The sequence below is a fragment of the Malaya genurostris genome, chromosome 1 (genome assembly GCF_030247185.1).
Source record: "Malaya genurostris strain Urasoe2022 chromosome 1, Malgen_1.1, whole genome shotgun sequence".
NCBI classification, from domain to species: Eukaryota; Metazoa; Arthropoda; class Insecta; order Diptera; family Culicidae; genus Malaya; species Malaya genurostris.
In genome coordinates this window covers 65,838,154-65,862,187 of record NC_080570.1, presented here as the reverse complement: position 1 = coordinate 65,862,187, position 24,034 = coordinate 65,838,154, and the positions used below count along the sequence as shown (strand labels likewise).

General features: G+C 34.3%; 1 protein-coding gene across 50 annotated transcripts in view; it reads right to left on the bottom strand.

Annotated features, from left to right (window-relative positions):
* Positions 1–24,034, bottom strand: part of LOC131440337 (calcium-activated potassium channel slowpoke) — a 190,524-nt gene that overhangs the window by 76,954 nt on the left and 89,536 nt on the right. For 26 of the 50 annotated variants that reach the window (XM_058611523.1, XM_058611548.1, XM_058611550.1 and 23 more), the window contains exons 8-9: positions 7,092–7,202; positions 3,218–3,323 (exon numbers count right to left, since the gene is read on the bottom strand). In XM_058611523.1, coding sequence (XP_058467506.1) covers positions 3,218–3,323; positions 7,092–7,202 — 217 coding nt within the window. Of the gene's footprint in view, positions 1–3,217; positions 3,324–6,391; positions 6,498–7,091; positions 7,203–24,034 lie in introns of all 50 variants that reach the window. The other 24 variants (XM_058611524.1, XM_058611525.1, XM_058611526.1 and 21 more) reach the window with 1 other exon arrangement.

Here is a 24,034-nt window from a genome sequence, read left to right as displayed (position 1 = left end):
AAAATTTTACAAGATCCAAATGTAAATTGCACTCGGCTACCAAGTGCCATTGTTTGGATTTATATGTATCAATTATTCAACGAACAAATATGAGCTCCGTGGTTCAGTCGAGTAACCGATGTGCTTGTGATCTAATGTTTCTCGGTTCAAGTCGCGATGCTGCTAACGAACTTTTGTTTTTTATTTCGTTCGAATTCAAGCCATGTAATTTTCAAATCACATAATTTTACATGTTCTTGAATAAAAATTTGTGTGAAATATGACGCTCCGATTATGTGCATCTTATAAGATGTAAAATAACAAGATTTTTTTCGAACTGTGTAGTTTTCTAATCATAACTTGTTTCAAGTTATTTTTTAATCCTTACTTTGTTTGGAATAGTTTTTAGAAAATATAAAACCCCATAATTTTGTATAAGGTAATACATAGGTTTATTTTTTTCTGGAAAAGTTATACATCATTTTACCTATTTTTACCTAGGAAACCTTGTACCGAAGCGAAATATGCAAATTTATGAAGCAAACTTTTACAATACTTATAGGAAAATATATTCCTAATCTAATTTATTTTCCAATGAGAATATCCTGAGTACAACTCGTGTAATTCATTTTCACTATAGCCATGCTGAAACCATGAATGGTTTAGAAACGGAGGGCGTCAGGCGTCTGCTATTTCTGTAACTCACTTTTGCAGTGAGCCTAATTCGCTCCTGAGCTATTCCAGTGAATCGAATCTTTAAAAAGAGCTAATAGCTCATAGCTCTTTTTAAAAGAACCGCAACTCACCAGTTCACCGCACTGGTAAGCATGGATGCCAGGTTCAGAGATTAATCTGTGTTTCACAGATTTTCAACCTTTTGCACAGATTTAAAAAATGGCACAGCTTTCTGAAAATGGTCACAGATTTACACAGATTCTGAAATCGATACAGAGCGGTAGAAAATAGTGCGACCCTTTTTTGCTTACCAAAATGATTCCGATCAGCTATTATGGAAACGGGAAATCGTGCACAGATTTTGAACAGACAGGTTTTTGGCTTGTTTACAGATTTTTGAAAAAAATGACCTGGCATCCCTGCTGGTAAGGTGGAAACAAGCTACGAGCTGAACGGATCTTCAGCTCTTGGAGAGAGAGTTATAAATGAGAAGAAATGTGTGCATGAGCTCTTGTCAGTTCTTCAAAATGTGCATCTATTCTTCTTTAACAGATTGAATGAGCCATTGTAAATAAGAAATCTTACCTCTCACTCAGTAGGCTAAGGTACATTCAGGGATGCCACTTTTGCAGATAGTCTCAAATATGACATAATAATAATTCGCAGACAAGTTAGTTCGCATAGCATTGTTCTTTGTGCATCAATGATTTCGATCATGCATATGAAAGAAAAGCGGAGTAAGAAAAACGGCGCTCAAAACAAACCTTCAGTTCAATCTAAATGAGCTGATGAGCTGATACATTGAATCGATTCCCTTTAGTGGGCTGATCGGTTCGGAGCTGCTCATCGGTATGAGCTGTTTCGCACATCTCTAAGTGAGCGTTGCACGATCAACATATCGTCCTCAAAAACGTGTTGCTTTACAATAACTCAATTTATTTACACGTTTAAAAATAAAATCTCTTCGTAAGGGCATATTCAGTAGTGTTCTAGTTCTAAATGCATAATTTATGTCAGTTACAAAATTTAAATCTGAATTTTATAACAAGAAAAACTGGCAGCCCCGGCAGTGTTTTACTCCTGTTTCAAATATACAAAAAATAGAACGGCATCGTAGACCAGTTTTAAATTTGACAGAAGAACTGGTCGAATAAATAAAACTAGAACGGCTTGCTGGGGATACGTTTGTTTCAGTTTCTGCTCTATTATAGATCTTCCATATAGAACTTCTAGCTGCTGAATTTGCTCTAAAGGTTTGTACTTTTACAATACTTTTTCATATTTTGTTTGAAAACATGTTTGGAAATATGTGTTGAACTTTAGATAATTTTTCGGATTTTCAATATTTAAAACTAACTTTGAAAAGGCCTAAAAAATTGCATCGAGTTCAACTTCGATTTTTTTTAATATTGTTAATTGTCAAAAAGTAAACAAAACATAAATAACAACAATTTGTTTAAGTTGCGCGTGCAAGCATGAGCTTGCTTGTTTTTGCGTGTTTACGAGCACTTTGCGTGTTTACGAGCACTTAGGTAATAGAGGGAGATTCTTCGTAGATAAATAAAAAAAACTGATTTTAAAATAAATTGAACATATCTCAAAAAATATTTATTTACATTATTTATATCTTTAGCAAAAATACTTCAAATGTTTTTTTCTTCAAAATAGAATAGAAAACAAAATTTTTTTTGTGAAAAAAAAATTTTATTCGAAATTGGTACTACCCCCTTAACAAAAATTAAGGTGCCACTTTCAAAAATTAAGGTTCCACTTTTTTTTGCCTCGGTACTTGAGAAAATAGCAAAGAGCTTTCGAGATTATGTTCCGCTCAACAGTTTCAGAGCTTTTCTGGTATTTCGATCAAAAAACTAGCAAAATGTTTGAAATACAATCAAAATCTCCGATCGTTCACCTAGATAGCCAAAAATCATTTGTAACAAAAATGGACTACAGTTTCTTATCTTATACAATAAAAAAGGGAGAAAACGAATAAATGTCAAATGACATCACCGGCGTGCGTTCTTTGTATGGCTAAAAATTTCAGCAGGGCTGAATTGCTGTCAAGTCAGATCCGTTTTTCGCTGTTGTTTTCCTTCGGGTTATTTGATTAAACACACACTACTCTGGTGAAGGCTACTACTAAATCAATGCATCTGGGTAAGAAGAATTAAGGTGACGCTATATTTACAAGACAGTTCAACTAAGATGAACCAAAGAAAAAAAACGTAAACAAAATGTAAACCTATTTTTTATAATAGTTGTAGTGTTAGCGTTATTAGTAGTGTAAGCAGTAGTACCATTAGGGGGTATTAGTAGCAGTAATGTGGAGTACTTGTTTGTGATGTTTGAAATACTGTTTGTTTGGAGCCGATTCTCTACGCCGGAGTTGAGAGTACTTCTGTATACTTGTGTTATGTTTGTATGTCCTATGTAATGTGTATATGTATGCGTGTTTTTACTTAGTTACGAAATTGTCGAATTGGAAAAGAAAAACTAATAGTCAATGTTGATGTTGGGTGTATATTTGTTTTGTTACTGAGGTTGGTTGTCAATATTGCTTTACCTTGACCCGCTGCAGATCGATCGGACTCATAATGGTCCCCTGGAAAAACTCCACGGTGGTGAAGTGGCGCTTAAACAGACCTTCCAGTTCCAGATCGGGTGGTTTACTTTGAGTAGAAGGGATTCACGATATTCGATTGTTTCGTGGCAGAAAGGCAGTAACGGAACGGATCGGGTTTTGATTGTGATCGTGTACATCAGCATTTGTGTTTGTGACATAATTTTTGTTAATTATAATTTTGAAAATATCGGATGCCGTCGGTCGCGAATGTGGTGGTAAAATGAAGCGGTTAATCATTTTATTGATCAATCAGACCGATAGAAATGGTTCAAATTCATTATTTTGTTGATTTCAAGCCAAATAGAAAGCAAAAAGAAAAACACATACAATCATGGTTAGTCTTCTATAATGTGGAACACAAATTAGGTACAAGTAATTCACGCTTCAAATCCAAGGGTAGGGTTGATAGAATCTAGTTAGATTCGTGTGTTTTTTAGTAGCGTCGATCAATTATAATATTAAAACATCGTTAGTTTTAGATTCGCTCTACATCTGAAACTTCGGTTGCAGCCGAACGCGCATTGTTGTTAGAATTAGCTGATAAAAAGAACATTTTAACACCTCAACGCTTAGTGTAATATTGTAGAACAGTAGTAAGCAAAATTGTAATCAATAAAAAAAACTTTTTTAATCAAATTGTAAGCAATTGAAAGATTAACTTGAGATATTATTTTATGAAAAATAAAATAGCAGCTGAAATCTGGTGTAAGAAAGATGCGACATTCCAAAATAATCTATAGTTAAAGCTGATACGTTTGGAAATGAACGAAAAAACGAAACAAAAAGTATTAGCGAACAAATAAAAATATCACAATGAAGTTGAAGTAGAACAGAGCCTTTGATAAGAAATAAATCAACATTAGTTGAGGAAAAGATAGCATACCTTTATCATGCAATCAAAAATAGGTCAGATAGTAAGACGTTCACTTGGTCTGTATGACATCATTCGTGTCATTTGAATCCTCAGATGTGGAACTATTGAATACAACTAGTTTGAAGATGCGATTTTAAATCAAATTAGTTTCTCATGAACCGCTTTGAAACAATGCCAGCTAACTGTCCGTAAGTAAAAGCGTTCAAAGCGGCGTTGACAGTGTTTTTGCGTAGCCATGACAGGAGCGAATTTCTACGTAAGCGAAACAACCAGAAACCAACTAGAACATTTTTTTTTATCTTGAAAAAGACTATACTCGCAAATATCAATGAGTTGAATTTTATTTGCCTACGATGAGAAGTCGATAAAAATCTAACTTAGTACAATATTTACGCTCTGCTGAAATTACGAATTACGAAATGTAAAATGTAAGAGTTGTTCTCGTGTAGAAATTAATGTGATTGCAATACGTGGTGTTACTTTTCAGATCTGAACTCAACTGCAATTTAAATTACAATTACAGACAATGAAATGAAAGCAAATGGCTACTAGGATACTGTAGTTGTAAACCGGAAGTATCCGTCTGTTTAACGTTGAAATACAATGTAACGAGTAACGCCCTTTTCAAGTATTAATCTACCGTTAGTAATAGAAAATGATTACGTAAATTCGAGGTTGATTCGATTTGTATTCCACAGGAATTCCGACAGCTAGCAGGAAATGTCTGTCTTCATTTGATAAGAAATGTCGATTAACTTGAGAACTAGAGTGATGACGTTGAAACGGCAGGATCGTTGAAATTATGATTGCTCTTTACTAACTCTAGGGGAGTATGCCGCCCTCTTAATACGGCGTCCCTTCTTCTCCTATAACAACAAGACAATCGGCCACGTTAAGCTAAAGCAAATGAGCCAAATAAAAAATTTTATTATAAAAAAAAAATTATGATTGCTGGGCAGCGTGACTCTTGAAGAAAGTACTATTTGAATTTTAGTGTCGCTTAAAATGCTTAAAATGTTTTCTCTTTCTTAGTAACGACGGATTATCAGGTGGGGATCCATGATTTACAGTATCTTAGTTTGGACGATGAAGTAGAAATTATTGAATCAGACTTAAACAGTCTTCGATTTCAGACGAAAAACGTCATACTACTTAGCATACCGTGACTTTGAACAACTCTAGAAAGTATGCCATCAGTTCAGTGCAACAACTATATACGTGTAAGGTATCGTAAAGCTTTAGGACAGCTCATTTACAATCACGAATTCAAAGCGTCTCGAAGAGATTGGTTTGTTTTCATCGCAAAATACCTAACCTCAACTAGTTTGAAGTTTGATTCAGATGATCAGTCAACTTCCGTCAGCGCCAACGGGGTGTAACCATCCGTCTAGATTAGTTTAATATCTTCTTTACCGAAACGTTCATATGTGTCAGATGTCGAAAAGTTCAGTGAATTTCTCCAGAAGGCACTAGAAGTGACCACAAAACATAGAGATTTTTCGTCCAGTCGGATTTGATTCGATATTGGTTCCGAGCTGGATATGTGGATTATGCTGTACCAATCTTAAAACCGTGCTTTCTTCATAAAAGCCCTGATACAAGTATTTTGTATAACTTTGACACCTCCCTCAGAACAAACCTAATCTCAACGATCCTGACATTCGATCATGATCTGGATTCCACAACGATACGTTGAAGATTTACCTCAAGTCGATTCACTGTGAAGAGAAGAGGCGGGGAAAGAAATGCAGTAGAATACATCCAAAGTCATTAGAACTAGAATGCGGAACTTGCTGCCTTAGCAGGAGGTGATGTGCGCTGAACATACAAGAGTAGCCAAAGTGTCGGAATTGGTGCAGCAGTTGCTCAGGTTAGTACCTCCTCTGATTTGTTTTACTGGTAGTGGTTATAGTGGTGATAGTGACGGTGGTAGTTATGGTAGTGGGTGGGTGTTTCTTTGTTGCTCAGAATATCTGGTGCTGAATTGGTGCGGACAGTGTGTGGTTTCATTGTGTTTTTTTTTAAATTTCTTTCGAAATTGTGTCTGTTTGAAAAATGAATGGACGGTTGATAATGTTCAAAATTCCACTTTTCTATACTTTGTACGATACTTTCAACGTTAGGAAGTAACTCGTCAAAGAACTAACGTTCATGTTAGAGCATTGTTTGCTTGTCCAACGGAAGAAAATGTTTGGTTTTATTGATTTAGAAGAAATTATTAGACTTGTTTTGGGATGTACCTTAACTCGCTCCAAATCGACTGCGTTCATCATAGTTCCCTGAAAAAACTCCACCGTTGTGTAATGTCGCTTCAAGAGACCTTCGAGTTCCAGATCAGGCTCCTTTCTACATTCGTATTTGTACAGGTATTTTTGGTTTATTACGTTAATATATTTCTCATATTTAACGAATTAGAATAGTATAAGGTTCTGATAGAATCAACAAAGCGGTGAAAAGAAGGTTCTACGATGGCAAAATGTGATCGGATCAGCATGAGTAAGCAAGGAAGAACTGAAGACTACTAAACCAAACTCGTTATTAGTGATAGAGAGGGAGGTAGCGAAAGTGTGAAACGGATGAAATGGATTTAAGGGCGATAGTGTCAGAAAACGGAAGTTGCTCATTAATTTGGAATGACTTTATTGTATAGTCTTGAAAGAATAACTCGTTTGAAGAATATTACTTTAATATTATAATTGATGAGTAGTACGTTGTATATCTCGGCACATATTTGGTAAGTATATTTATTAGCGTTCATCGAACGATATATATGTGGTAACGGTTATGAAATATGCAATGACAGTTACAATAAGGAAGTGAGGTTTTTTTTAACAAGAGCTCTAGCTAATGTCGATTCGCGCGATTACCAACTACAATACACAACAACGGAATAGAAACGGAAAAAAATAACAAAGCAATCGGCAAACAAGGATAACTTACCGATGTAAAAATACCACTTCCACGTCCACGTCCTCGCGATCTTCGTGTAGAAAATCCTTCAGAAAATGGGACACCGACTCGTACGTTATGTGACCGCATACCACGATATGTCTTTAGGTTTCATTCGTATATAATGATAGCGATTTTTGTTTCATTTTCGAATATATACGTACACACTCAAACAATGATAAATACACAAACAATACACATTCGGTCAAATATACATCACCGTATTCAGGCATTGGAAGGGTCCGAAACAGACGAACCAGATGGTTTCCGATCGAGGTTTTCGACATCGATTGTGTGATTGGTGTCCAATAGGACGAAGGGATTAGGGACGAAATAGAGAAAAATATATTAGAATATAGTAAACTAATATTGTCTTGTGTATGTTTCAATAAAACAGTAAAGTACAACTACGTTAAAAAAACAACAAAAAACCTTTTGGTTGGAGATTTGATGATTTTGATTATGTTGAATCGAATCTTGAAAACAGAATGCAAATTCAGTTGTGACCATACCTTATAAAAAGTGAAAGTTCATATGAGCGACTTTATTTTGGTTTCCTGATTAAGATCTTGAACAGTTTCCATTTGAAATAGATGCGTAGGAAAATGATTGTGCCTATTAAATGAACATTTTATACTATCCATTAGAAAAGTTAGGGTCGTTTCATAGCTTTGATTGCGGCGAGATTCTTGTTATAATTTAATGTAGTGTAACGTACGGTAGTGTTTTGAATCCTAAGTCTCTCCGATTGTTTATAGCACTGTGAAACATAAACGGAATCGACTGGAAATGAACGACCTTTTAGGAAAATATAATTGGTAGTTTCAGCGATATAGATGACTGCTCTGTAGAATATTCCTCTATATCTAAAGTTCATGAATAACAGAAAAGAAATATCGAAAAACTCATATGTCGTTTTCGTTGAAGGCCAAATCTAATCAACTAGCCACACTGACACTGCTCTCGTTTGTTTGACAGTTTCGAACCTGCACATTACGCAAAAACATCATGTAAAGTTACGTCTCAATTGATGCACATAAAAGGATCGTCGCTTTATACTTAAATTTACAATTCAATACATGTAAACAGTTTAACAGCTGATTTAGCTGAAATTAACATCGAAACTGACAAAATTTAGTTTTACATGTTAAAAATTGAATATTCTATCATCATTCAAGAAATTATGGCATGCGTGAATTTGCTATTCATCAGATATTCAGTTTAGTTCGACCATTAGTTTCGATAACATTGTTTTTCTTTAAGAATATACCCAGCGCTCTACGTTTTTCAAGTTAAATCAATTTTCAGCTTAATTTTTTTTTTAATTTTCATACACGAGTGTCGACAAGAACATATTTCAACGCTTGCTCTAACTTGACAAGAAAAAACTTGCGTTAAAATGCACGTCAGGGTATAAAGTATCGAATTGTTGATATTCAATTAATGAATGTATCGGTTTCAACAGATTCATCGGATAAGTGATAAAATTATAGCCATGAAGAATTCTTTGGACAATTTTTAAAACGCGTTTCATATAATAACAATTTTTAACAACCTAAATGTTAAGCATACCTTGCTTCAATTTTGATCATTAAATATGAAACAATATTACTAAACTTCAGGGCGAATGAGGATCGATTGAGAGCAGGGTAGTTGAGTCATTTTCAATTACCCCTGATACCCTTTCCAAAATGGGATTTCATTTTTTTTTTCGTTTTCAGCGATAAACTAAATACGGTTTTTAACGAAAAATAAATACTTCGAGAATCGATAACTATTCACACACGGATACAACTCTATTGCCGGTACCATGATTAAGAAATCACGGAGTTCATGAAACATGTGAGATCATGACTGTTATTCATGATATAATGAACAAAATGATTCTTATCATGAGCAATACTCCATAAACATTTCATTGATTTAAATCATTTTGTTCATAATATTAATAATAGGTATGATTTCATGAAAAGACATGTTTCATGATTTTCATGATTTCCACCGACAATGGATTTTTATCCTTTTAATGATTTTTACCCGTTGGAGCTCTTATCTATTATTATTATTATTTTCAATGTATTGTTTATTGCAATAAGTATTAAATTTAAATTGTCAAAATTTAAGCTGGGTGATCAGTCACAAGCTACACACTTAGAAAATTTCGCAGAATTCGGTAATTTTTTACCGAATTTTCAACAGTTGAACATTCGGAAATCAGTTCGGTAATTGAATTGATTACCGATCGTTCGGTAATTGCTGAACTGTCAAACAATTACCGTAAACTGTAAACCAAATGGATATAACTGATTGTTTGGTAAATTTTTGTTTTTTTTTCCTTTGGTTAAAATTCTTTTATTTTCGGATTTTAGAAAACTACACATATTCACAAAAACGAATGAAGAAAATTCCAACCTGCTATGGTTTTATTCCACGAAAAAAAGGGTCAAATGTTCCGGCTGACCGGAATTATGAGCACCTTCCAAAACACTGCACAATCCTCCGAGTCCACCAGAAATTACCCTTGAACGATTTGTGCAGGCAGCAAGTGGATAAGTGATACAAAATTATAAGGAAGCAAAAAGTTTTTAGTGGTTCTAATGTTTTAAAAACTTTAGCACCTGTACCTCAGTCCATTCGATGAACTCTACAAGATTTTGATTTGATTAATAAAAATACACTTACTGAAAATTTGATCAACTATTTGACAGTTAGTTTTCACGACAATCAGTATTTACAGAAGTTCGGTTATTGGAAGAATATTTTACCATACGGACGGTATGGGTTTCACCGTACTCGGCGACTATTCAGATTTACCGTATGAATTGTACATCTATTTACAGAACTCTGTAATAAAAACTGATCGTCCGGTAAAAATTTGCATAATTTTTGTATAATGAAGTTCATGTACCGAAATATCGGTAATTTCTATTGATTACCGAAAGTTTTCGTCAAAAAAATTACCGAACAACGCAATTGAATCTTAGTATGTATGTTTTTTCAGCCTTATTATATACATGAGTTGGTTATTATAATTAGAACATCATTTGCTTTCGGAGTTCTGTAATTTTTTATGATAAAATTGTAAACCTTCTTGTAATGTGTAATGTCATACGTTTAACCTAAATCTTTAGCTTGTTCATACCATGTCAATTCGAAGACATTTAGTTTGATAACGTTGTTATTGTTTCGTTTAAGACAAGAAGCTCTGGGCTTATGAGAAATGAGTCGTGTTTATATTTTTGGATTCCAAAAAGGTTCTGGTGTGTAGTAGCATAAAGTTTGTCATATTTTAAATACACTTTATGATTGAAAGAGCGAGGATGTAAATTCGACTACTTCCCTCTGCAGATGATATTTTGAGTTTGTCTTGACGTAGGAAAGCAAATGATGTTGGTATTGATACTCTCTTTGGCTGAAGTGTAAAACAAAAATTCTTCGCAGCTGTTCGTTTATTTTGAATGCGATCATTTTCGAATGGCACAGGAAAAGGTGAGACTGTTTGATTGCTTTCTTTCAACAAAATTCGTGATAATTTTTGACATTCATTGAGAGAATGAATAATATTCCTTTAATCGTGGGCATGAGTTTCAGATAAAATTACTTAAAAACTTTGAAACTTATTCTCACGATTGTGTAGCTGCTCTCATAGAATTATGTAGATATGAAAAATAGAAGGGTAAAATATTTCATCGAACGAGTATTGAAGTTTCCCTCATCCTTGCTGCCGCATTCAAATATTTATCATCCCTGTGGCGAGGATGTTGAACTACGAGATACCACGCGCTTCCATCTAATAAAGTCAACGATGGAGGCATTCTAAATTGCTGCTGGATTAGCGATACTGAGTTCAAAAACATTTATTATTTATCGAACAGAAATTTGACCTAATAATTAAAACAAAACAAAGTCTGCAAATATCATGTCAGTGCTCTCAATGGATACAGTGTTTTTGATTCTTAATTGAGGGCCGTCAAAATAGTGAGTTTCCATTGTCACTTTCTTAACACATACTTCCTCGTGCATCTATTGATGACCGATGTCGATTGTGTATTGGGCTATGATGGCGTAAAACATAGAAATGTAAGTCATTTGGTTTCCCAGGATCTAGTTGAATATTGCAAAATGAGTTACGAATTGGTTACATCGATGTCGCAACACAATCAGAACATTGTAGAGAAACGGGCATCGTACGATTATCTTTCGTCAGAGCTGTGGTAACTCTACCGTTTTAGGAAAGGAAGCACTTTACCTCAACAACAACATTATCAATTTGTGTAATGTCGTTTTCGCTTGAGAAAACTGAAACTTACCCAGAGTAGTTTCACCAAACAAACACTTTTCACGAAACTGTGTTGGGTTCGCACTTAGTAACGAGGATTTGAGCAAACCTGCACAGATAAAAATATTTTGTGAATTTACATCTACTTTCATGCACATATTTGGAGCACGTTTCTGTACGTTTCAATATAATTTAATCGCACAACTAAGCGTCAATTGAAAGATACAGTTTTATTGATTGAAATTTCAATGCAATTCAATTTAGTTTTGCCTCGATGGTGCTTTTCAATCAAACTTTCGATTCAACCCATGTCTTTTCCACGTTACTTACATGTCGTGTAAATTTAATTATTTCTTTCTGTGTGATATAAAAAACAGGTTCGAAACTGACTCGAATCTCAGTTCAACAACGTTGAAACTAGGTTCGAAGCTAGCTTCAAACAAACGGTTTGACAGCAGTTAGGGTGGAAACTGGGTAATGTTTGGCATCAAGCGAAAACGACATAAGTATGAGATCATTAAACGACTGCGATTTCACGGTGAGATCGAATTTCAAATGATCGATGAGTGGAATAAGTGACTATGACTATGATAGTTTTAATGCTGAAGTATTAGATAATAAGATGGTGCAATACCGATCTGTGTTCAGTTGGGTGCGCGAGCGGACATTACAAGCGTGGTCCAAACACTGAAATGGGAAGTATTACCTCATCCGCCATACTTATGAAATGTAGCACCTCCGGATTTCTATCTGTTCCGACAATTGACGCGTGATTTCACGGGTGAACGGTTCTCTCCGTATGATGAAATCATGAATTGATTCGGAACCATCAAGATTATTTTGAATCTAATTTGAAGTACCAATTTTCTTTAATAAAATAACTATTCCCAAAATACTCGCGGACCTAATATTTGTGATTGAAAGTGGAGCGATTCTTATGAAAGTTCATTCAGCGTATTGATTTCGCTGATGATGTTGATGTTATACGTACCTTTGAGATAGTAATTGAAACATACATCGGATTGGAGGTCGCAGACGGAACAGTTGACGGAAAGAAGAATTTAAAGAAAAACAATCCGACCTTTTTCCACTAGGAATATCGATAAACAGCGACGATATCAAGATATTCGATGGATTTTGGCTCATTGGCGATTGCCGAAAAGGATATCGGCTGAAAAATATCGCGTTATTTTTTTAGCGAGAAGTCGTACGTATGTACTTTGGATTCAGAAAAATACCAGTGAAGGTTTGGGGAGAATCGGCGGACAGGGTATGCTATTGAATTTGCGGATATCAACATACCGGATATAGTAAAAAATGATTCGATAGACATAAGAAAGAGTCTAGTACAGTCAACTGCCGGTAGATAGATTTAGTAGAGCTATATTTCAGTAAGATATTGGATTCTATGAAACATGTAGATCAATAGTACCATTGAATAGACATGAGTTGAATCGAAAGTTTGATTGAAAACCATCATCGATGCAAAACCAAACTGGATTTCATTGAATTTTGCGATTTAATTTTATTGAAACGTACAGAATTGTGAAGTAACTTTATGTTTAATTGCCTGCTTCAAATATGTGCATGAAAACAGATGTAAGCTCACAAAATATTTTTATCTTTGTATACAGAATACTAAATACTTAAAATTTTAATTCGGGAGAATGTTCATCAATTTATAATAACATTTCCAGTAGGATGAAATAGCCACAAATAACGCAAAATATGTTTTCTAGTCTAACGAGAATCAGAGAGAAAAACTCATAAATAATGTTTTGTCCGCGCTGCGCTGCGATTTACTGACATTCACAATTCAAAGTATGTAAAGATAAGTCATATCATTAACTACACAGTTGATTTAGTAGAAGCTTAAATTGATACAGACGCAAAATTAATTTTTACATGTTAGTAGATGTAATATTGTGTCATCACCGAAGAAATTACGGCATGCTTGAATTTACGTCAAGATTAAATTCCATTTTTTCTAAGAGTGTAGATCACAGTACTAGGATATCCAGCTTATATGCTTTACGAACAAATCATAAGCGACTTACTTTTTTGCGAGCATGGCTCCCTTAGACAAGTCCGCATCGAATTTCGTACATACAAGTAACAATGGTGGGAGAAATGTCAACTTCGTGCGCGCTAACATAGCAAAACAATTACATATAATTGACATGATACGTTCAACATGGTGCTGTGCGATGGCGTAACTGAACTGAAGACTGATTTCTCTCTAAACTAACAGAGTCTGCTACTAGGTAACTTTGCGTTGTATGGTAAAAAGTTATGGGTGGGAATGATAGGTAAAGTTTCATACATTCTAGTTTACTACGCTGAACCAGTGCACCACTTTTCGGTCGGTTCAAGTCCAGAACTCAGTTCCACGATAAAGATTTAGATTTCAATTCCATAATTCAGATTCAGGATTTAGTTTCCAGAATTCAGTTCCAGGTTCAGAATACCGTTACAGCATTCAGGTTCATACTTCATAATTTAGTTCAAGAATCCTGGTCCCGCATTCGATTCCAGAGTAGAAGCAAAGAATTCTGTTCCAGGTTCAAAATTCAGTTCGTGAATTCAGGTTCAGAATTCAGTCCCAGAATCCAGGTCCAGAATTCAGTTTGAGAATCCAGGGCCAGAATTAAATTCCTGTTCCAAAGATTCCTGGTTTAGAATCTTGATTCAGAGTTTACTTTTTTAAGCTCTTCTTTGCCCCGCCTTAATGGATTGTGTGTAAGAATATGTTTGACGTAAACAAATCGCATTTCAGTATAGGTGTACCGTTACAATTCTGAAAGCGAAGCAATGAAGACTTACACAATGCATTCAATGAATGTGAACGATTATCCCACCCGCCTGTTTTTTACATAACTAAGAGCGATCACCAATATATTGAATTACCGGAATCTCAACATGTTGTCACATAGGTTTACATTTTGCAAAGCTATGTTTAGGAAGTCAAGCCAACAGTCGGATTACATAAATTTTTTTGTGCAGCACTATGAAAAAACACTATTTTGGTCAGATTTTGCAGTAGATGACGTCGACATCTGTTGGCTGGAGTAATCAGCAAAATAATATTGTAGCACGCTTTTCCTGTACGGAGCCAGTAAAGTATGAGCAAATATATTATATATCAATATGGATCACTTTAACGAATCCAATGCAAATCGAAAAAGACATCACAGTAACATCATCTCGTGACGAAAAAGGCTATTAGTTCAGTTATGTTTAACAGTCTGCGTTTAGCGTGCACCCAGAAGTGAAATGTCAAAAATAATTGAGCATGATGCCCACATAGAGGTGTGAACTTTTTATATTTTAGTGTGTTTTTTTCTGACGAAAGTAAATATCGTTTATAAATAATGTAGAATCACGTTTTTTAGACCTATCGACTTCACTTTCAAGAGTTATAAAGTAGTATTGAACTTTGCTCATGAATGTTACGAATTAGTGCTGAAACACTTATCTTCACGAAACCTGTGAGGGTGAACTTTGGCAGATCACTTCTGATGTAAAGTAAATGTAAATTAAATGAACGGTGTATTACAAGTTACTTTGGTTGCGATATTTTTTTCATGGCGTTCATGACATTGCATTTAAACTCACTGCACATTAACTGTTTTCTCATGGAAAGTTAAAATTTAAAAGAAAATTGTCATTTTTATAAATTGTCTATGAATTTACAGTGCACATACTAAGCGATCTGTGCCTTGATGTGAACTGTTTTGCGAATAGTTTAAACTTCTAGTCAAAATTTGAAATTTCGATATTTATTTTCTCAAAAGTAGTTGATTTTCACTTAACAGACGAACCGTTTCAAAATTCGACGAATAGAAAATTTGTTTGGTGTTGAAAAAATGGTAATGAATAGTATGATAAGTGCAATACAGCAAGCATAAGAAATGACTTGTTCTTATTACTTTTACTTCAATTCATAACTCTCGTTGAAGCGAATTACAAGTTACGGTTTATTTATATACTAAATTGTTTTGTTTTGAAGCATTTGTTTATTTATTAATTTATTAAACAACCTGATATCACTGAAATCGTAATCATTATCACAGGAAATATAAATACAAATGGATTAATTTTTCAAATCAAGAAATTGTAATACTAAATTCGGAAATGTTGGCAAAATTCTGAAATTAGCTTTAAGATTAATTTGTTTAGTTCTGCGTTTAGATTTCACACACATTTATATAAAAAGAATTTTTGTATAACAAAGTGTTCTCTTTCGAGTTAGTATCAGATTGCAATTCTAAACCGTATTGGCAGCTTATTTTTTCGTGCAGTGTATATCGAGAAATATTCCATATATTTGAAACTGTTTGTTTCAGTGTACTGATTAGGGTAGCTGTCATATGTGCATTGGCAAATTTGTAGTGTATTAGTAACCTTTTTTGCCACCGCATTTTACTGTGACGTCCCTCGTGAATCGTAAGAGTGATCCATATTGATATATAGTATGTTTGGTACGAGGTAATTTGCTGTTCTCGTCATAATTTTGAGTTTTGTATTATTATATTCATTGTTTGTATTGTTGTCAAAAAATAATGAACAAAGCTACCCTTCAACGAGAGCAACTTATTTCTAACAGATGAAATGTATTAAATATTAGGTTATTTTTTGGTCTGTCGTTCGAGAAAAAAACTATCACTACCTATAACTGCAATGGCAATGATTGATCGATCGAAACTTTCCATCTTAGCATAATATTGAGGTTCACAGTAGAAACAATCATTATCATTAGGTTGATAGCTCAATTACCTTATCCGTATCCAAGCGCATAATGGTCACAACTGGTTGCATTCTATTTCCAACTCCTAAACGTAAGCCACACTGGTTTTGTTTACATAAATTTGAAGTTGAAGTTTTCATGAAACAATAAACTAAAGCATTATACAAAGGGTCGGAGGTTTATAAGTAACTGTGAAAATCAGAGGAATCAAAGAGGTTAGGAAAAGTACGAATAGAATTAGAGTTGATTAGAGGGTATTCTTGAAGAAACATTAATTAACGATCAACACAAGTTGGCCGCTTCCTGAGAAGGCGACGGCCGATTCAAGTGGGCAACGGTTATTACTGTTAAGATAGGAGATAGGATGTAGATATGGGACTATTCACTGTGGTAGACTGGGGCTTGCACAACATGTAGGCGACACATATATATATCATGCCGTTAGTTAGAGCGGGCAGTTTTTTTAAATATCTTCTTTTGTTGAATCGGGAGTCGGGGGTTGTATGTAGAACGTATCTGGGATGTATGGTTCGGTGATTTAGTCACAAAGGAAGTATGGTTCTTTTGTTTATCACTGAATTTTGGTCTAGATGAGTTTCGCTAGGTCTGGTTTGGTATCCGGTTCGAACTGAGGAATCTAGCTGACGTATGTATGAGAGGGCAGAAGCTAGTGTTCTGCTGAGCTCAGGAAGAAGAAGAAAATATTATTGTTCTGCTATGTCGGTCATTACATTGATTGGAAGTTGATCGATCAGAGAGATTTTGTCCTCGCTATTAGGTGCCGAAACTTTACGCGATCTTATCGACTAATAATACTGTGGTTTGTTTGAGACTATTATTTGTCGGAATGTTCCATTCGAACATTAGCTCTTCACTTTTTGTTTGATTTATGATATCGAAAGAATGTTAGTTCTGTGCAAAAATTAATTTATGCTGTATCTACATATTTCAGATTGGTTCATATATTAAATTGAATTCATATGTTAAGTCGACTTCTCAACTATGCATATTGCTACTAGTCTACCATACAAGCGGTGATGTTTGAGAAAATAATGCCACTGTTTTCCACGATTGAATTCCGGGAGTGCTGAATTGTACAGTGCTTGGCAACATTCTCTCAAAGTTACTTTTCTACTGCTACTTGTGTGAAACATTCCATTACTGTCTACGGAGAAGCACACTTCTATTTTTTTTCATTCAAGGGCTATCATGTCAACGAAAAAAAAAACGAACATAGATACACATTCATTCATTCTGTAACCCGGACTAGTTGTCCGGTGTGGATACATGCAGGTGCGAAACTATCGTTATATTACTACGAGGCATACTAATAATTGTTCGGTAGTTGATCAATTCCAACAGAGTAGCGAGTCGAATCGAAAGCATTGAGCTAGGGAGCCATTCTTATAATTCTGGGACTTGAAAACAACCCAGCCGGAGTTTCTCTTTTCAATATCCGAAATAAAATTGTTCTTTTTTTTTTAGTCTTATAGTTTTGGTTGCTCTATTATTCGAAAATCCGGCCCCGGAAAAGTAAAAGAATTCCGGAAATCCATCACTGAACTCGAATTGAAAGCTGATGAGTAATTTTCAGTATGCCGAATTGTATTGCTTTCGATTGACTCAAGCGAAATCATTTAATGTCATCAAATGAATACTGAGTTGAAACACAATTATTTGACAGCAGGAGATTTTGCAGTGTTATTTTACTTATCAAAGAGAAATCGACAACAAAATCAAACTAAAGGTCCGAACTTTCCTCGATAACAACCAAAGGTACAAGAACTAATTGAAACAAAAGAAAAATGATATTACATTAGAACAACACAAATTGGGTTGCTATTAGAATTATTCGAATTTCTATTTGTTACTGATTATTGTGATACTTCAGATAACAGGCTTGCTATAACTTAGTTGATTAGAATTATTATTTCCGATCCGAAGGTTTCAATTACAACTTTCCTAGATAATCATGGTTTACTTCGAGTATGGCCTATTCAAAAACAAAACAGTACTCCATAACTATTTCTCACGTATCGATAATACACCGTAATTGGTGTAGCTAGATCAAACCCACTCACGTTCCTCTATTTACCAAACTCTAATAACTAAAGAACTCGTCGCAGTAGGACTAATCACATTCCAGAACAACTGGTTTCCTTAAGCGAATTGTCATCCACATAACAATTATGCAAGTTTGTTGTTGATTAGTGTTTAATTTTTTTCTTAGATACGATAATTTATTTGTTTTGAGAACCGTTCAATATCACCAATATAATTTAACAACTAATGGATTCTTATGAGGATCGTAAGTAAAACGATTACTTTATAGATGATCGCTTGGATCTACTAGCTAAGTGAATGCAGATTTCCGAACAGTGCGAAGATAACAGCGAAACTCAATGATTACAATACTCTAGGAACAATACGCTACCTGCATTGTGCAACGATTGTGATCCCAGTGTTCGATTCATTTAAAATTCAGTATCGTTCTAATATAACGAATAAACGAACAACATAGTGCATCTAAGATAATCTAATACGAGAACCAACCTGTGCATTGCTTTGAAGGAAATAGTTATTTTCACTATCGACAGTTGGCTTATAAATTTTAGAGGAAGTGTTTTATTATTTGACGTCTTGGTCAAATTAAGATCCGTCTTGGGTGGACTAAAGAAAAACACGACATGCGGAAGCAGAAGCAGATGCACCAAACGTCGCCAAAATCAGAAAATGACGGAAGAAGAAGGAGCTTTATTAACGCTATATAAAAGTTGCTTGTCTGACAAGCGATATGCGAAGTTAGCTCTTCATCTGGCGCCATCGATGGAAAAATTGACGTGGATGAAGGCGTTCATATGCGCCTCCTGCTCTACCGGAATTTTGTTATGTCAGACTAATCTTTAAACTGACGGGAAACTACAATGTTGTTTTAGTGCCTAACCAGGTCAATTCTCTGAACACGTCAGAAAGTAATATTGAAGGAAATTGAGTTGAATTTAAAGAAAGGATACTTTTGAGTGTCTCATGCGTTTCAGATAGAGTCAATGAGAAAGTTAATCATTTTATTTTATAGATGTATCTCGTCGCAGAACAACTGACTCGAAACTGGAAGCGCTTTCCGATTAATCTGGACTTGTAATGCGCATAGTACTCTTATGTGCATTTTCATCAAAATGTTGTATGAGTCCACGACAGAAAATGAAGTTGTTCGTGTTCGTAGTTTTAAATCATTCAAGACCTTTTCCGACATTCTTGGTCCGATATGCTGGGTGCTTTCTTTGGTGATCATATGCAATATTATGAACCATTTCTTGCCTCTTGTTTTGAGTTCCATGATTTCTATCTAATAGGAGGGCGTTTTTTAGAAAGCTAACTCATGCTCTAGAATGTTTAAATCTGCTCGACAAGTTTCCATAATAACATATCAAATAAAGATGCTAGAGACGTGATTATACTCGAATTAACACCAACAGAAACACGATTATATTGTTTGAAATTTAATTTAAAAGTCTCCTCAGCCGATTATGGTTCATCTGTAGTAGTTACCAATTAAAGTACGTAAAACAATGCATAAATACACTTATAAATAGAATTTTTGATGAAGAAGTAGATTACAGTTTATCCTAGTCAATCGGGGAATTACATGACATAGGGCTTGTTTTATGTTTACATTTTTTACACATAACTTAATATACTTCATAGAAACATAACTCAAAAATTTGCAATGTTTTTTGTTGCTCAGAATCCGAAGGCGAGTGTTATAACATTAAGATTTCGATTGTTAAGGCTGTGAAGTAGACATTTTTTTCAATCGTTTTTTCAGCTTTTGATAGAAATACACGACTTCTGAACAACAAACAATCGCATTCATCTGTTATTTAATGGTATTATTCAAGAACGATATTTGTTTCCTGAATGTCTTGAAGATTGGCCACTAAAATATTTAAAAACTAGAAATTTTACTTGAACAAATGGCAACCAAAGTTTTACGAACTAATTTAGTCTAAATGTTGAAAAAAATTTCGATTTTTTCGATTTTTTTTCAGAACTATCGTTCAACAAAATAAATTCAAACGTTTTGCATAATACAAAGCATCATTCGAACAACATTTTGTAATTTTTTCGTGGAAAAATATTGAGAAATAAATCGGCGAAGAGGTATTAGAGAACTAATCAAAAGTCAGCTAATTAAAGCAGTATAAATAGAGTAGATGTTTTTCTAGACCCCAACGTTTCTGTTTGATTTTTTTTTTTAATTTTTTTCGAATTTTTGGTGGTTGTTTAAAGTCAAAACTACGATTTTGCTCGAAAAAATTCGCCATTTTGCAGCTGCAAAACTTTCCCAAAGTAACAAATAACAAAAAAGAAAACGTTGGGGTCTGGATTTTCACATGTAGAAAGTGTTTTCGAAATTTGAGAAAAATCGGTCCAATATTTTTTTAATGGCGATGGACACGGACTTTTAAACCCTGCTTTCGAGAAAAACTCGTTTAACGATTTTTGTCTATAAAATCTAAGAAAACAATTTATTACTCTAGGGAGCCCGTAGGGTCTAACATTTTCAAAATATCATATTTTTTCTTTTGTATTTAGTTTTAATGAAACATTTCAAGAATGTTTTGTCAAGTTTTGAAGTCAATTGAAGCAGAAATCTTGGCCCTGTGAGCCGAGCTCTTATTTCTTCGCAGTATGAGATAAGCAAAGATAAAGGCCCATTAATTGCTGAGTTTTGTTCCGATTGACTTGGAAATTTCATAGAATATTTTTGAAATGTTTTACTATAAGACAATATAAAGAAATTTTTTTATAGTTCTTCAATAGTGTTAGACCCTACCCGCCCCTCATAGTGGATATTCGAATTTTGGTAACACTCTTTTTTACGCAACTGAGTTAGCAGTACATGAGAGTGCACGGAACCGCAAAACTACCTAATTTTGAGTACTTTCCACTTTACTTCGGGGCTCCGTTCACTAACCTAATTTTAGATTAAGTGATTCTAATTAGTTTCCATAATTCACTTGTAAAAATACACTGAAAAGTGAGTTATATCTATATATTTTTACTCAGTGTTTGAGTCTGTTGACACAATTTGAGGTTGAATCTGGTTTACCTGGATTTGCGATTCAATTATGCATTGGGCATTGGTAAAGACCAGTTGCCAGTTGCCTTATGTTCGAATCCTGACCTGGAAGGATTCTTAGCATCAGTAGGATCGTAGCACCAGCCATGAAATGGTTCTGTATGCCACGAATCGACTGCGAAGTCTGTTGAAACATGTCAAATTCCACAAAGGAATGTAATACCAAGGCTTTGCTTTGGCTTTGTAATTTATTAATTACACAATAAGCTGTACGAAAGTCTCGCTGTTGGCTGGTTTTGCTTCTTGTTTTTTCACCAACAATTGAGAAAGATTCAAAGAACTCCAGTTGAAGTAAAAAGAAATCAAATAATAGGTAGTTTTAATTTTCCGTCTATACTAACTAAGAAATTCAATCAGCACGTTCACTATGAGATAGCGCTATGGGGATACTGTAGACATTTCCTGTGAAGTTTGGATATTTCTGAAGATTTCTGCAATTCTCTGGAAATTGAACGATGACATTTTTCCAAAATAGCAGCAAATTGGTTTTTATAAACAGGTTTTGAACACTTACTTAAAATCTTAGGCGCTATGCTGCCTTACACACCAAAATTCTCTTTTTATGTAATTTTTTACGGTTATGAATTCTAAGAAATTACTTTTTCGGAATGATCTGTATAATCGATCCAATTCACAGTCATCTGTCAATAAACTAGCGGATTTCAGTAATTCATATAAAATATAATGGAACATTCGCTTTTATTTTACTGACATGAACATGAAATGTCATTACTATTTGTGGTTATTATAAAGCAAAGTTTGAAGTTTCTGTAGACGTGCTTATGATCTTGGAATCGCCACCTCTCCCGTAATTCGCTTTATAATGAGAAAAACTTCAGCGATTCGAACCAAATCGCTGATTGTTAAAATTTTAGCGCGAATTTGAATCGCGACTTTACACATTTGCAGATGAAACTCATCCCCCTGCTATGGAAGCTATGGTTCCTGAAACCGACGCATTTTGTTTTGGTGGCGTTGTTGTAAACAATATGTTAAGCTACGTCCATGCCATACAATCAAACCACACTGGTGTCAAAAGTTAATTTCTTCAAACCCAATATAAATATAACTCTATTCTTGTATTCTCTATAAAACAAGTAATTTGACCTCTTTTTGAATAAGAAAAAGAAATTGTGGTTTATTATAGTTTGATTATATTACATCGAAATCGTTTCCTTATGTTGAAGAAAAATATGAACGTGTGAACACTGCTTAAACACAGCATTTGACAGCTAACTATAACCATAGAACCAAAATTTTTGGCTTCAAGCCTACATACAGAAGACAATCGTGCCACCGGGGTGGTGAAACTCAACACCATAAACATAATAGCATGTAAGCAAAACATGAACATAACTCTCGGTTGATTTTTCACAAAGCCGTAGAAGTAAGTGTTTCTATTTGATTACTTTCTCTCCTATTAATTACCAAGCGCTTTTAAAATTTATCATTCAACTCTTTGTAAAAAATGATACCCGATACCTACGACTTTCAAACAGATTTGTAAAATCCAAGAAAAAACTTTTATAATCATGTCTCTATAATCGAAAGAGAAAGTGAACAAAGAGAAACTGTCACTTGTCTTAGGCTATTTGAAAAATCAACCGATAAATATGATAAATATGATAGCATACATTTGGGCTATTGCTATAATTTTGGTGAATGCAAGTCAAACACAAATTGAGGTGAACAGAATCCATGTATTTTGAAACGCAGAATAGAACTGTTCAATAGTAAATATAGATCATTCAAAATTTTAATTACCTGGTTCCACATTAATAGTTCGAACAGCCCCATGCTATGTCCCTTGTTTTTGTTAATTCTGTTTTTTTTTAAATTCTGTTTTTTTTTCAGATTCTGTCTATCTTTTTCAAGTTTTATAGAGAAAAATACGAAAATAACAGAAAAATGTTATACTTATTACTTGAATAGCGGAGAAATCACAAAATTTTACTAGTATTCGTCTATGTGCAATATAAAAATCATCACAATTTCGTGGTAAACATGATGTTTGGGTGCATCAGATCTGATAGGCAAAAATAATTATAAGTAGCGCCAAGACGATTGTTAAGACAGTAGAATTAAGTCATGTCATAGTCATTACAAGCTTGCTGACAAAATATTTTCCTGTGTTGAAATGTATAATTTTGTCAATCAACCGCCATGAGAATGTTTTCTACGGAAGATAGTGTCTTTTTGCAAAATTGCATTGACAAACACAATCCGGAAATTGATTTAGAATTCAGTATGATTTCCTGATGGATTTTGAATCAGATATATAAACCAATTCTGACTCGAATCGGTTCGGAATCGATTGTTGGAAAACATACTAAGTTTCAAGTCAAATAACAGGCGATTTATTTGCACGGAGAGAAAATAATATTTGCAACGGTTGAGTTTTTTCACCTACTTTTGAGTATTTTTAGATGTCGTCTTTCATTCGCGCTTTTGATTGTTGTCAGGAAACAAAGAGCTAAAACACCCAACAGCAGGAGTTCAATGCGAATATTAAAAATTAGACAAACCACAAGTTGAATAGAAAGAGTACTTTTTTACATGGACTCATATGGAAACCACATCGACCTCTTTAACCTAAGTTCCTGCACACAACCTATGTGATGAAAAGTGCTTGAAATTAGGTAATTTTTTTGGCAGAGTGGGTAATAGGTCCTACACGCTTTAAAAATGTTACACTTCAATTTACTAAATAATATTATGTTAAACCATAAGCCAAAAAATGGGTAATTTGTACTCTAATAATATAC